General features: G+C 38.8%; 1 protein-coding gene across 1 annotated transcript; it reads right to left on the reverse strand.

The window, feature by feature from the left end:
• Nucleotides 1-666: 666 nt before the first annotated feature.
• On the reverse strand, nt 667-15,340 carry LOC126968194 (trypsin-1-like). Its single transcript, XM_050813053.1, has 5 exons — nt 15,283-15,340; nt 14,556-14,707; nt 6,865-7,016; nt 6,273-6,484; nt 667-1,095 (listed from the first exon to the last, which is right to left on the reverse strand). The coding sequence occupies exons 1-5, from the start codon at nt 15,338-15,340 to the stop codon at nt 701-703; spliced, it is 969 nt and encodes a 322-aa protein (XP_050669010.1). The 3' UTR covers nt 667-700.
• Between the last annotated feature and the right edge of the window lie 259 nt (nt 15,341-15,599).

The following is a 15,599-nucleotide window of genomic DNA, read 5'->3' on the forward strand; positions in this document are numbered from 1 at the left end:
TGAAAGAGAAGGAATTAGTGCAACTCTTTGTGCACCCACAATATTTAATTTATTAATAAATTAATTAATTAATGCGGTGACTGTTTCACTATTTATAAAAACAATTTAGGCATATTTGGCCTAAACACTAATTAATAATTAAAATTATAGTATAATTAGTTACTCATTGTTAATTATTCTATCTCAAAAACGGTTAATCATATAAAATATTAAGGACAATATTTATTGTACAATTTTATGGCTTCATAAAGTGTTTTATGTAACCTTTAACCTTGAGTTACGCAGAACACAGACACGAAATTTTGGCAGCGTTGTGTTTCAGGCTAGGTTAGTAGTGTAGTAAGTACAGAAAGATGACATTGTTCTTGGAAAATGTATACAAACGTTAAATTACTATTTCTTCTTCCACAAGAACTATGCCTATACATTCGTTGTTACTATTTTGCTCCAGTTTGTCGCCTGTTTAATGCTCAACACTCAAAATAGGATTTACGAGTCTGCTTCGATATACAATGGGCTGATCACTTGGAAACAAAGTTCTGCACTCAAGAAGGACTATCTAACACAGCAGTTAATGCAGCCTTTGCTGGTTTAATTAAGACGATACATTATAAGTCTGATTGGTGTTGATTAAAATAAAATAAAAAACGTAAATGACTTTTTTTTGTATTTATTCAATGAGATAAACAGTACTGTTGTTTTAAGTGCTGAGGTATTTGTCGATAAACTTCATATATTCAGATACTTTCGTGTATACTGTTGGAGCACCTCTGAGACCACATGGCGCCATCCCCCATGATACAACTCCAAGAACAACAGGAACTTTTCTGACTTCTTCATGGACCTCTTCTATGTTTTCCTGTATATCGTTTAATATAGATTCTGTTTTAACATCTAAGTAATCATCATAAGCATCACCGCTGTAGTCATAACTATCTAATTTGGTGACAGGAACCATTTGGATGAGTGGTCCGCCGGAATCACCGCTGCAAGCTGCGATGCCTCCAGTGAGAGGTCCTGTACACATATGTGCTTTCTCGTCTAACGGATTATATTCTTCTTTGTCTTTAATGCTTTCAATTGCGCTGTAGCATTCTAAAAATGAAAAAATTGAATTTAATAAACTCCGATAAGGAAATATTATATAATAACATTACATCATCTGCCATAAAATGGGCCTTGTTCTTCGTAGCCGTGTGGTATTTCAAACACCAATTTTTCAGCCTATCAATTATGGAGCTGGTTGGAGCTTTCTTTTAAGAAGTATGCAACATGGATACTTCTAACATGAATTTTGTGTGGATTATAAATTATTATATATTATTATCATGCGTAATATACTTAAGTCCATATAACATACCAATAGATCATTTCAACATAACAATATACTGTTACTGTACGTAACAGTAAAACACAATGCACAAAGTTACTAGTGCCATCTATCGTTTACCTGTAAAAGATCCACTCAAAGACCAAAGACAACATGAAACCCCCTACTCAATACTAGATGGCGTTAAAGGAACTACTGTGGAACTATATAGAAGTATAATCTAGAAAACCTGGTACATGCATGAACTTTCTAGAATCATTCAAGACGGTCGATCACGTTCGCGCAACTTAGGTACGTTCAAGAAAGATACTTTCTGGAATGGTCTCGGACCATATAAATAGCCGCAGGGAGGCAAGCCAGTTCAGTTCAGTAAGAGCCACCTTCGAGGCGACTACGAAGTGAAAACTAGTGATCAAGAGTGATACCAGTGAAACCTACGACTTGGCTACGACCTAGGACATAGTTAGTGCTTAGTGCTTGGACCTAGTGCTAGTGAATAAAGTCTTCAAAAGAGTCAGCAGGTCTTTCTCTCCAAATCTTTTGAACCCTAACACGTAACAACTGGTATCAGAAGTGGGATTTGGAGATGCCATTGACTCCGAGAGAGGACTTCAAAGAAAGCGTCAGGACAAGGGCACAACGAGCTGCGGAAGCCACACCCACTGGGGATCAAGCTCAGCCCATTGTGAGCGAAGCCCCGCCCACTGGCCTCGACTACCACGCCCCACCCAATGCCCCCCTCAGGCCCCACCCACTTTGGCGCAGGCCCTCCCACTTTGGTTCAAGCCCCGCCCACCGGCTCCACTCACCTTGTCACGCCTACCAGACAGGCCACGCCCACCAGCGGAACCGTAGCTTCTATAGCCTCTAGTGGCTATTCAATTAGGAAGTTTAATTGAATTAATGGAGCTGCAAAGAGAATCACACGAATAAGCTTGGCGCTTTGCAAGAATCACACGAACGTAAGCTCGGCGCTTTGTAAGACTCACAAAAACGCAAGCTGACTGCGATTTAAGAGTTTCAAAAGGCTGAAATGGATGGACGGAAGAACAATGCCTGACCGTTCTCACTGTCGCACTCAGAGGGCAAGCTTTGTCGGTCCTGGAAGCACTGCCGCATACAGGAAATGGGTTCCAAGACCTGATGGAGGCACTTGAATCCAGATACGGAGAGCAACACCTGGAGCACTTGTTCCGTACCCAACTGCGTGACAGAGTCCAACGCTCAGGAGAAGGACCACAACAATGGGCATTAAAAATTGAAAAGCTCGTCAGGAAGGCACACCCAAGAGCCGACACCAAGATGGTAGATACGAATATTGTTCAAGGATTTGTCGACGGAATCAAAGACCTAGAGGTCAGAGCTGCAGTGAGGCTTCGTCATCATACCTCACTAAATGAAGCATCCGCGAGGTCTCTGAGGAAGTCAAGGAGGTTAAGGCTCCTACGAAGAAAAGTTCTGGAGCCATGTGCTACAAGTGCGGCGAGAGGGGCCATCTTCAGCTCAACTGTCCGCAGAAGTAGACCCAGATGGCAAGGATGAAAAAGATCGAGGAACAAATAGAGGAGCTAAAGAAGCAAGGGGTTTCGTCCCCTGCCCGGGATCAGGGAAACGAATAAAAGCCAGGACTAAGGGGCGAGTACTGGCTGACGCAGAGGAAGCCCAAATAACTGTTATCTCCCAGGCATACAGCGGGAATAGTCTTGCGATTCAGGGGAATATTAATGGAACGGATTGCAGAATGACTCTAGAACAATAGTGAACCCACATCTGGTAAAAGCCGCAAAGAGACACAAGAGGAGAATTAACTGTCGCTTACTGCCTCCGGTCAGCCAATACCCGTCCTGGGAGAATGTCAGTTACGATGTATGTAGGGGGGTCCTCATTCTCTCATAACGTTATCATGCCTGAGATTATGGATGATTGCATCTTGGGATTGAATTTCATGAAGATACACAACGAAGTGCGGGCATTCCTCGGCCTATGCTCATACTATAGGCATTTTGTTAAGGGATTCTCAGATAGCTAAGCCATTACATCGGCTAACAGAAGATAGACGACAATTTAGTTGGGATGGGACTTGTGAAGATTCTATTCAGAAACTGAAGAAACATCTGTGTGAAACACCAATCCTGGGGTATGCACAAAGTGAAGGTCGGTTTGTAGTTCACACAGATGCAAGCAACATGGCCATTGGAGGAGTTTTATCTCAAAAACAGGGTGAAAGAGAAGTTGTTATTGCATATTTGAGCAAATCTTTATCCAAGCCAGAGAGAAACTACAGTGTGACAAGAAAAGAACTCTTGGGTGTTGTAAAGACGCTACAACATTTCAACAAATATCTCATCGGCAGACAGTTTTTACTGCGAACTGGTCACGCAGCCTTAAAGTGGCTGCTGCAATTCAAGAACCCAGAAGGTCAAGTAGCTCGTTGGATTGAACAGCTCCAGGAGTATGACTTCGAGGCGGAACACCGCAGCGGAAAGACGCATGGGAATGCCGACGCGCTCTCACGAAGGCCGTGTTCGGAAGACTGCAAACATTGTGTTAAGCAGGAATCTAATGAAGTAACATTAAAGCTAACGAGAACAAGTCCTCTGGGTCTCTGGGAGAATGATGCTATGAGGGGGGCTCAAGAAAGAGATGACGACCTTCGGCACTTTATCACACGAAAGAAACGGGGTGACGTAAAGCCAATCTGGATCAGTCCAGATAGATGATAATGATGAGGTTGCACCCACTGGCGCTGTCACTAAGGCGTACTGGGCGCAATGGGACAGTCTGATACTTCAAAACGGAATACTTTACCGGAAATGGGAGAAGACTAACGGCAGAGAGTTCCATCTTCAGATAATTGTCCCAAGAACGAGAGTTCCAGATGTTTTCCGTGAAATACATGATGGCGTATCAGGAGGTCATCTAGGTGTCAAGAGGACGTTACCAAAAGTGCGAGAACGATTCTACTGATTGCATTGTCAAGATGATGTACAAGATTGGTGTCGCAAATGTACTACTTGCGCTGCTGTAAAAGGTCTACAAACCAGGAGCCGTGGGAACCTGCGGTTGTACAACATCGATGTACCGTGGGAATGAATTGCAGTTGACGTCGCTGGGCCATTTCCTGTAACGGAATCGGGAAACAAGTATTTTATGGTCGTCATGGACTACTTCACCAAATGGCCCGAAGTGTTCGCTATACCAAACCAAGAAGCTACAACAGTCGCTTCTAAGTTAGTCATGTGATATGTCGCTTTGGTGTGCCTCTAGAAATCCATTCTGATCAGGGCAGGAACTTCGAAACACAAGTATTCCAGGAAGTGTGCAGAATTTTGAGCATACATAAGACGAGGACCACAGCGTACCATCCACAGTCTGTTGGAATGGTTGAGAGATTTAACCAGACCCTTGAGAGGCATTTGGCGAAATTGGTAGACCACAAACAAAAGGATTGGGACAAGTATATACCACTCTTCCTTCTGTCGTGCCGAACCGCTGAGCATGAGAGAATAAAAGCTACCCCGGCGTATGTCAATTACGGTAGAGAACTACGAATACCAGTAGACCTATTGACAGGAGGGTCACCAGACGGACCAGAGACCGTACAAGACTATGCCTGCAATTTAAGGGAAAAAATGCGCTATATACACGCCTTGGTTCGGGTAAATGGGTTACAGTCAAGTGAAAACAGAAAACCAGATACGACCGGAAATTGAACACGAGCGGCTTCGAGGAAGGATCACTGGTGTGGCTGCATAGCCCTACTCGCTGAAAAAGGAAATCTCCAAAGTTGCAGACCAAGTGGGACGGTCCATACAAAGTGGTTACCCGACTGAATGATGTGACTTATAGGATTCAAAAGCAACCACGTGGGACATTCAAAGTGGTACACATATACCATCTGGCACGTCTGGCACCATGGCAGTAACAACGATGCTCGGGACGAGCATCTTCAAGAGGGGAGTAGTGTTACGTACACACAAAAACAAAGTAACTAGCGCCATCTAGCATTAACCAGTAAGAGATCCACTCAAAGACCAAAGACAACATGAAACCCCCTACTCAATACTATATGGCGTTAAAGGAACTACTGTGGAACTATATAGAAGTATAATCTCGAAACCCGAGTACATGCACGAATTTTCTAGAATCATTCAAGCCGGTCGATCACGTTCGCGCAACTTAGGTACGTTCAAAAAAGATACTTTCTGGAATGGTCTCGGACCATATAAATAGCCGCAGGGAGGCAAGCCAGTTCAGTTCAGTAAGAGCCACCTTCGAGGCGACTACGAAGTGAAAACTAGTGATCAAGAGTGATACCAGTGAAACCTACGACTTGGCTATGACCTAGGACATAGTTAGTGCTTAGTGCTTGGACTTAGTGCTAGTGAATAAAGTCTTCAAAAGAGTCAGCAGGTCTTTCTCTCCAAATCTTTCGAAGCCTAACACGTAACAATACGTTGAAAAAACTAAACAACGGTAAAACCAAAATGGCGTGCTAAACTATTCTTATACAGCTACCCGCGAAGACTATGCAAAGATATAGGAAGGAGACAACTATGGACCCCCACAGTTGTCCTCTCTGGCAATTATATCGTGGGGCTTAAGGCTTAACCACACACCCTTGCACGTTGGAGAGATTGGCCATTACCAATGTTATATTAAGAAGAGGATCTAAGCTCTATGGAGGTTTCCTGAGGATTCGACCCGTCTGAAAGGTTGTGTTTGTGTTCTGTAATATATGGAATAAGTTTTATTTTGTTCAGCTTGGGCCAAGAGAGAAAGAGATGAAAAGGCGACTTCGGCGGACACTTCTATGATGATTCTGGTGTAACAAGTGAGCAGGGGCACCGATGATCACTCACCATGAAGCGATTTGTACGCTCGTTTATCTTTAATCTGTGAATGTTTTTCATCAGCTGACACTTTGTTCTGATTTATTTACCGTTATAACTAATGTGTTTAACTGACACTTCTTGTAATCTGTCAGGTACATCTGGAATAAATACTGTCGTCCTTAGTGCACCCCAACCAGCTAGTTCCATGGTATTGTCATCTATCTTGTAATTTCTCGGTAAATAAATTGGCCGAACTTCTTTTGTGAATTGAAATGGTGCTTGTGTCCGAAGCATTGCAATATCGTGAGGACCAATCCCTCTGAAATTAAAGTTAAGTTAGGTTTTGCGGTTTTTTATTAAATATTTATTTTATTTACTAAGTAGTATGTTTGTAATATATAACATATATGCAGAGCATTGCCAATATTTATTAGGTATTGTAAATTTACATATTATGAGTAATAATGAGGTCAGTAAAAACAATATCACTTTCGTGAGTAAAGTAACCGTTTTTTTTTCATTCATGAGTGAAAGCTTGGATATACTGTTGTTTTAATTGATTCAATTCAAATGATATGACTTATGTAGTAAGGTTACCAGACTACGGAAGTGAACACAGTGAATTCGACGTAAGATGAAGATCTCGTATGCTAGATCCTATGTAATATCCTAGTTAAATAATGACTCTTAGGAACATACCCCGCATAGCTCGGATGCGGTATACGTTTTTTGATTGGTATAACTTGACCTTTGATACCAAAATTGTTGATGCTATTTGTTCCAGCAACCGCATCCATTGGCAACAATTTCGCTATCCATGATTCTTCGACACAATGGGCGGCTGTTAGAATCTGTAAGCATGTTATGAAAAGATTAAAATAAATACAAAAAACTGACAGAAATACAAGAACCGACATTAAATACCTACATTACATGACTCTATAAGCCTTCATATGAAATTTATGATCATTCAAGCAATTGTTTATCGTTGATGTGAGTGAGAGAGTGCTGATAGTTAGCAAAGAAAATCTACCAAAATTACAAAACGAAAATCCTTAAAAAAATTCTTCGTGCTATTTTACGTTTGTATATGTAGAAAATAATAATAATAGTTTATTTATTTGCAATTTATTTTTAATTTATTTTAAAATATTATAATAATGAGCTTATATGTTTTGCTAGCACTATTCCTAGCATGCAAATATTTAACTTAATACCATTTGTATCAGAATTTGTTATCCATGAATTCCTTAACACTTTAAAAATTATAAACACTTAGCCGGTTATTCTTAAATAATCGAGAATTTAAATTTTTAATGCTACTCGGTACCTTATAAAAATTCAAATTCAAATATTTTTTTCAAAATAGGATGTGACATCACTTATTGAAAGTCAAAAACTACCACTCATTCCAAAACGAATGCCTCAGACCCGAGAAGAATGGGCGCAACAAACTCAGCGGGCTTATTTTTTCATCAAAAAATATGTTAACAAAGTAATATTGAACAATTAAACTTATTATTTAATAGCCTCAGGGCGGTCGCTCCATTCCCAATCTGTGGTATCATTAAGAAACTCATTTATGTTATAGTTTACCTTTACCACACAAACGTTTTTTAACAATTCTTTTGAATAATATAATACTTTTGTTTTCAACTTTTACAACAAGATCCCAGATCTTGCTGTTGATAAGTTGGTGCCCCTCTAGGTATCCCAAGAGCTGGCGGTTGATGATCGACTCCATTACTTTGGAGAAAATGGAGGTAATGGGGCGGTAGTTGGACGGATCTGAGCGTACACCTTTCTTAGGCATCGGGTGCACTAAAGCCACCTTCCATAATTTCGGGACTACGCCTGATGAGAAGGAGAGCCGGAAAAGACGGGTAAGGACTGGCACCAGTTCCGGAGCACATGTCCGCAGCACTATCGAGGGAATGCCATCGGGCCCGCTCGATTTGTGAATGTCCAAGGTGAGAAGCGCCTTAAGCACGGCGCCCGCGCCATGCCGGATTTTTACCTCCGGCATGTATGACTCGCACCGCGGAATATGCGGTGGTGGTGCACCTTGGTCATCCAGAGTCGAGTTGGACGCAAAGAGGGAGCCCAGGAGATCAGCTTGCTCTTTCGCGTCATGGGCCAGTGAGTCATCATCCCTGTGCAGTGGCGGAATGGCTGGCTGGCAGAAGTTTCCTTGGACAGCCTTGGCGAGCGACCAGAACGCACGAGTTCCCGAGGGAAGGCGTGCAAGTCTCTCGCCAATTCTGCCAATGTGCTTCAACTTCGCGTCAGCAATAACTCTTTTGAAGGACCTGGAGGCATGATTGAAGTGTTTTTCAAGTTCGCTGGAATTCACATCCTTAGATACCACCACATTGACCCAAGCCTTATAGCACTCCGGCCTTCGGCGAGAGGCCATTTTGCAGGAGCGGTCAAGCCATGGTTGGGAGCTTCCACCGATAGGCACAGAGGAGGATGGAATGAAGAGTTCCATCCCCTGCAGTACCACATCAGCAACAGCGTCAGCAGCGGCATCTGGATCTCCCAGCGAAAAACAGATCTGTCTTCACGGGTAGGATGCAAAAATGACCGCATCTCGTCCCACTCTGCTGACCTATAGCTGCCACATGCGGCGACAGCCTAAGAAGCGGGACCGTGTTAGGCGCGTGATCGGCACGGTGCACCGGATCAGGCAGTGGTCCGACGATCCCAGAGGAGGGTCAACAGAAACTAGGTAGCCGTCTGGATGTGAGGTCAACAGAAGGTCCAACAGTGAAGAATAGATGCCATTTGGTTCTATAAAAAATTTACATATTTTGGCCCTGAAGTTTTCATTTTATGAACATTTTTAATGAAAACTTTTTTTTACCTCGATGATATAATTGTTTTTTGTGTACGGCTTTCTTAGGAGTTTCATTCAGGTTGATTATATATTATTATAATTATTAACTGACACTAAAAAGTAAAAAATAAAATAAAACTACGTTTAAAAAAGCCGACTTCAAAAACTGAAAAGTATCAAATAACTAAAAATTTAATTTAATACACCTTTACCTTTAATATAAATAAAATACTATTATTTGTATGTGCTAAATATTAACAGCCTAATTAATAATAATAATTTGAAGTCGGTGCCAAGCCAAATGTAATAGTAAGTACCTACACTCGCCACGCATGACTTTGAGCGGGATAGCTTCGTCTAGAACAAAACAACCCAAACGGACAGACACGCGTGACCAGACAACCTTAATATTCACAGTAAGTAAGCTGTTTATAATATTAAGTTTTATTTTGTTTAGGGCTTGGCACCGACTTAAAACCTATCAATAGGTAGCACATATAAATAATAGTATTTTATTTATATTAAAGGTAAAGGTGTATTAAATAAAATTTTTAGTTATTTGATACTTTTCAGTTTTTGAAGTCGGTTTTTTTAAACGTAGTTTTTTATTTATTTATGTAACAACTTGTATATAAATTGAAATTTATTTAATTCTCATCCATTGGTTGTGTGTCAGTAGTTACAAGAAGCTTTTTAGCTGAAGTGTGATACAAATGGTCTAGTTGACCAACAGCTAACGTCAGAGTGTCCAATGTGCCTGCCGCGGACTGTGTGCGCGTGCATCGTAAACATTCACTTTGATAATTTTATATTATTTACGCACCAAAAGCAGTATAACATCAAAAAGGACAATTTAAAATAGGATGGTTTCAAGCCTCATGAATGGCTTCTGAAACTGGTAAGGTATTAAAACAGATAACGTGAATCCAATCACTGTAATGTACTGTAGCGTACATTCAACATACCAAAGGAAGCATATACAAAATCCTAGATGTTTCCACTTCTTTGATTTCTCGTTTAATTTTTTTTTAAATTATATATTAAATGAAATATATATACTTATACATACATAAATACTTATAAACATCCATGACTCGGAAACAAACATCCATATTCATCATAATATAAATGTTTGCACCTACCGGGATTCGAGACCGGGTCACTAACCACTGGGCTATGTAATGTTCGGAAAATAGAATATAATATTATGTGAGAATTTTATATAAGTAAACATTGTTGTCTCTCAAAAATGTGTTTTTGATAATTTTATATATCTACGTAGGCACACAGGGGAATTTCCTAGAAACTGAAACAAAATGTTAACACCAGGAACAAACATACACTTATTTTGTCTGAGATGGTTAAGTGGAGTTAGTATGTGGTAGAGGTTATTAAAAAGTATCTAAATAAATTAACGATAACATAGATTAGGAATGAAACAGCCGCCCTCATGTTATTTAAATAATAAATTTTCTTGTTACGAATCTACTATAAAAAAGAAGCAGCCGATGAGTTTTTTACGTTCATCTCAGGTCTGAGGTATAAATTTTCGAATGGGTGGTGGTAGCATGGTATAATAATATACTCCGCCTGGTATTCTCTTCCCGTGATAGCTGGATCACGTGATTTACCTAAGAATACGTCATCCATTGCGATGATTGTTCTCAAACTATTTTCGAGTGAAACAACGCTATAGATTTGCTGTAGATGTGAGCGACACACGTCTCTATTGTCGAGATGAAATGGCGAGCTGTCAGTATTTTATAATAATTATGTTATACTCGTATCGTGATGTAGTCTTAGGTCATCGTGGGATGTACCGGGGGTTGTAGTTTTGGAGGTTCAATAAGTGATGTAAAGTCCTATTTTGAAAAAAAAAAAAATTGTAAATTGAATTTGGAGTTTTGCATCAGGCAGCTATCAAGAGTATATTATGGCGTCAGACTTGTTATTCTTGATGATGATGATGCTGATAACTAGGTCCAGTGACACAGCGTATATTCAAATTCATTTTTTTTGTTTAGTGTTAACATTATGACTGTCGCAGTTTCTAGCAAATTCCTTAATGCACTTATGAACATAATATAGAACATTATCAAGCATATTATTGAGATGCATCAGTCTAAATGTATATTTCTTAAAGAAATTCTCTTAGTGATTCTTTAAGACTCAGGTTATAAGTAGCGGGAATAGCCCTCTTCTGCAGCACAAAGATGGTATTCATATCGGTTGCACTGCCCCATAACAATATACCATAGGACACAATAATATGAAAATGTCTAAATGAAGAATGTTGAACACAATCGAAAGCCTTACATACACAGATATGTATAGAAATAGATAGATCACAGAAGATACCAAGGGCATTCTGTGATTCCTCCCAAGCATCAATAATATTCTTGATGAGTTCAACGCCTGCATCCGTAATCGAGCGTCCCCTAGTGAAGCCAAATTGTTTTAAACGAAGTAACTTATAATCGTTAAAGTGAGCTAGCATTTGGCTTAAAATATTTTTTTCAAAAATTTTACTAAGAGTCGGCAACACTGAAACAGGACGATAGTTATTCGGGTCAGAAGTGAGCCCCAATTTAAAAATTGGTGTAATTTTACTATATTTCAGAAGGTCAGGAAACCCGACGTATTCAATATAACTATTAAAAACGTTTGCTAGATATGGTGGTGTATGACGTGAATTACTCAACCTATTATTTTTGCAGATATGCCCCATTTTTCAGCACTTTTTTTCATCTGAAAGTTTTATTTCCGCTGCTCCACATAAGATGACAATTATCATCACATAACTTGTGGTGTAATGGTGAATTTCATGCAAAGATATATCATTCACTTTAGCTTTACTGTTTTTTAAGATTTTTATTTTCTTTTGAAGTGCCACTAATGATGTAAATTGGTCTCTTTAAGGTCATCACAAAATAATCTTTACTTGTATATATTAAGGCTTATGATATAGTTTATTGGGTCGATTGCTGGAGGAATATATAAAAGTGGTGCAACACTGATTTTGTTGGATTGGTGTCGTAGTGAGTGAAATGTAAAATCTTTACGTCTTATTATACAATTGTCACGCACAAAGATTACACCGGCACGATGTAATTGCTGTAGGGTAACATGTTCATCACAAATGATTCTAATTGTATAAACATTACAACTGAAATATAGGTATTGGGTTTCCGAATGCAATTTAACCACCTGTTGGAGCAAGTATTTCTATTTAATCTGCACATTTGAGTTTCAGGGTTTTTTTCACAAAAACTTTTATCATTTTCAATATTTAGGCTTAAGGACGCGTTCTCAAAACAGAGAGATATCGAATCGCACCACTACACTGACACCGCTCAAACACATACACGTACTTAAAGTTAATTACGGGAATCAAATGAATTTGATACTTTAGCAAGTTTGAATTTTGTTTTTTTAATAACTATGTATTTTTCATAATTGGTTGATGTATTCGTTTAGTAGTTAAATATTAGAACTTAAGATGGCAATTCTGTCGAATAACGACGTGTACAGTAATCGCAGTTTTTTTTAAATCCAAGATGACCGCTGCGAAAAATTATGATTTCAGCAATATTGCTGAAACGGATACGATACCCATATGGGTATCGTATCCGAGGTTATCGAGGGTGCAGAGAACAATTTTGGGATCATTTTTGAAATCAAAGATGGCCGCCGCGCAAAATTGTGATTTCAGCAATATGGGTATCGTATCCGAGGTTATCGAGGGTGCAGAGAACAATTTTGGGATCATTTGAAATCCAAGATGGCCACCCCACAAAATTATGATTTCAACAATATGGGTATCGTATCCGAGGTTTTTGAGGGTGTAGAGAAGAATTTGTGATCATTTATGAAATCCAAGATGGCCGCCGCGCAGAATTATGATTTCAACAATATGGATACCGAATCAGAGGTTCTCGAGGATACAGAGAACGAATTTGGAGTAATTTTTGAAATCCAAGATGGCCGCCACGCAAAATTATGATTTCAACATTATGGATATCGAATCCGAGGTTCTCGAGAGTGCAAAGAACGAATTTGGGATTATTTTTTAAATCCAAATTGGTTGCCGCGCAAAATTATGATTTCAACAATATGGATGTCATATTCGAGGTTCTCGATGAGAAACTTTTTTGCCCGCATGAGGGTAAAAATTTTACGGATGAAACGGAATAAAGTGTAACAAAAATGAAGGACGTTTTTATCCAAGAAGAGGGGAGGGAGACTGAGTCTGATTGAGATAGAGTGAGAAAATTCGAATGTAGCATGAAGCAGACGGTACCGCTATAAAGTAAAACAACTTCACTACTAGCGTTGTATCATTTAGGCTTAGCGCGCGGCCGCGAGTATGTAGAACATCTTCCCTACTAGCTTTGTATCGTGCAGGTTTAATGAGTAATATAAATGTAAATAATAATTAGTAAAACATCTAATAATTTCTAATATTGACAAAAATCAATTGGTATAGACAACAGATTAGGAAAATTTTGTAGATTTCATTTGCGCCATCATGGATTTCGATTTTGATATTCGTTATTTTTGACCCCAAAAACCATGAAAATGACACCCATGATAAGAAATTGGTGAATTTCATAGGCGCCATCATGAAATTCGATTCATAATTTTTTGAAAATCTGACTGCGTACAAAATATGTTAAGTATCAAATACAGTATAGTGGAGCTTATAAAAAATATTCATGTTCGTATAGCGATCTTTCCGAGTACGAGCTGCTACTTACAACCGACACGGTGTCTACCCACGACGGCGGCCGAGCGCGGACTGACGTTGTTTCGATAGATCTCTCTGTGCAATGTGTACGGATTGACAAAATAAAATAACCCTTAATACCACACATTAAAGCTCATGCTTATCAGAAAAATATATGAATTTTAGACGAATCATTTTTATTTTTTTCTGAGATTATTTGTAACATTTTCATCGTCAAACAATCGTTTAATTCAGTCATTGTAACAGAGAAATATAATTTTTTTCTTAAATTAATTGCTATAAATTCTGCCGCAAGTATTATGATAATTATCTCTATATTTATTTGATGTAGTACTGGTAATATCTTATAGAGCTGGTAAATATCTGCAGACACTTCAAATATAACATACTTTTGAGTTACTCTGGTTTTCACTCTCAATAATTTGTAAATAGTAAGTAGTAAGTAGTAATTGGTATCTATATTGATGACGGGTAGTGTCAGTTCGCTTGGTAAGTAGGACCGGACCGATCAATGGTTACACGCGTACTGCATCTCTACTATGCATTGGTAATAATGGTTACTCGGTCCTCTAATGGTTAATGGTAACTAGGACCGAACTGATCAATGGTCACCCGGGTACTGCCTTACTAAAGGCTTGACAACACATGGTTTTATTACAATTAATTTTATCTACTAAGCAATATTTGTAATATAATGCTGTTCGATGGATTTACTTCGAACACTATTCCTTAAGAGCAAACATAAACAAATATAATCATTTTTATTAGAACTATTGTCTATGATTCCAAATAGTAGAAGCTTACCCAGTTCTCATTGAGAATGCTTCCACCACAGAAATGGAAACGAATCCATAGAAATCTTAACTGTAACGATACCAGGTATGGGTGACTGTATGGCTTAGCTTCAAAGCCTCCTACAATTCTGGTTTCCGCTGAAGAGGTGCGATCTGTGGATGCTAAAATACTTTTTTAATTAAGGGATTTCTCTGTAAAGGATGATTTTAATTTCACCCAGAGTAGTTCTTAATACAAGTTTACCTTTTGTTTTTTGGAAATGATGGCTGAACTTAAGTTGGGCCATTGCTTTAAAAGTCTGTTCATTTGTCTTTAAAATTGTTGCACATTATAAAGATCAATTCAACGTAATTGTTACGTATATAATAATATTATGTAGCAACACTTGGTAAAGGTCATGAAGTTTCACCAGTTCGTAAAGGGGTCTTGACATGGGCAGAAGAACTGATGAGAAACGCCCAGCCCATCTTTATATCACATTAACAAAATTGTTTATCCTAGTTATTATACTATTATACAATTGTATGTGGCCTGTGCACAAACAGACAAGAAATTGTGCTATTATCATTTATGTATCTACTATATACTATAGTAAGCTTTCCTCATCAAAGAAGCGTTAATGTTTTTCTTGAATTTATCATTTACAGGTATCAATCAAGCCAGATAAACATGTGAACATTGTTGTTCGTAGGCTTTGTCGCTACTTATAATAAAAAAAATAGTTATTGAACAATACCTGGTAGGACGAGGCTGCAGTTGAGAAGTGCCACGCACAAGATCACAATAAAGTTCATGGTGGAATCTGTTATTATCAGCAAACACATCCATTATATAATTCAGATGTTATCCTTATCTCCATATTCAGGTTGTTCAGAGGTGCTCAACCCAAAACAATTATCAACGAGGTAATAATATTATAATGTTATGTATCTTATGCTATATTATTTCTTCTCAGCTCAGATATACAGCGGGTAAACCAGTAATTTCAGGTGTGAATTCGTCAAATATTCGACGATGTGCGACGATTCGTTGTCATGGTGAAGAAAGATCCTA

The sequence above is a fragment of the Leptidea sinapis genome, chromosome 15 (assembly GCF_905404315.1).
Source record: "Leptidea sinapis chromosome 15, ilLepSina1.1, whole genome shotgun sequence".
Taxonomy (NCBI): domain Eukaryota; kingdom Metazoa; phylum Arthropoda; class Insecta; order Lepidoptera; family Pieridae; genus Leptidea; species Leptidea sinapis.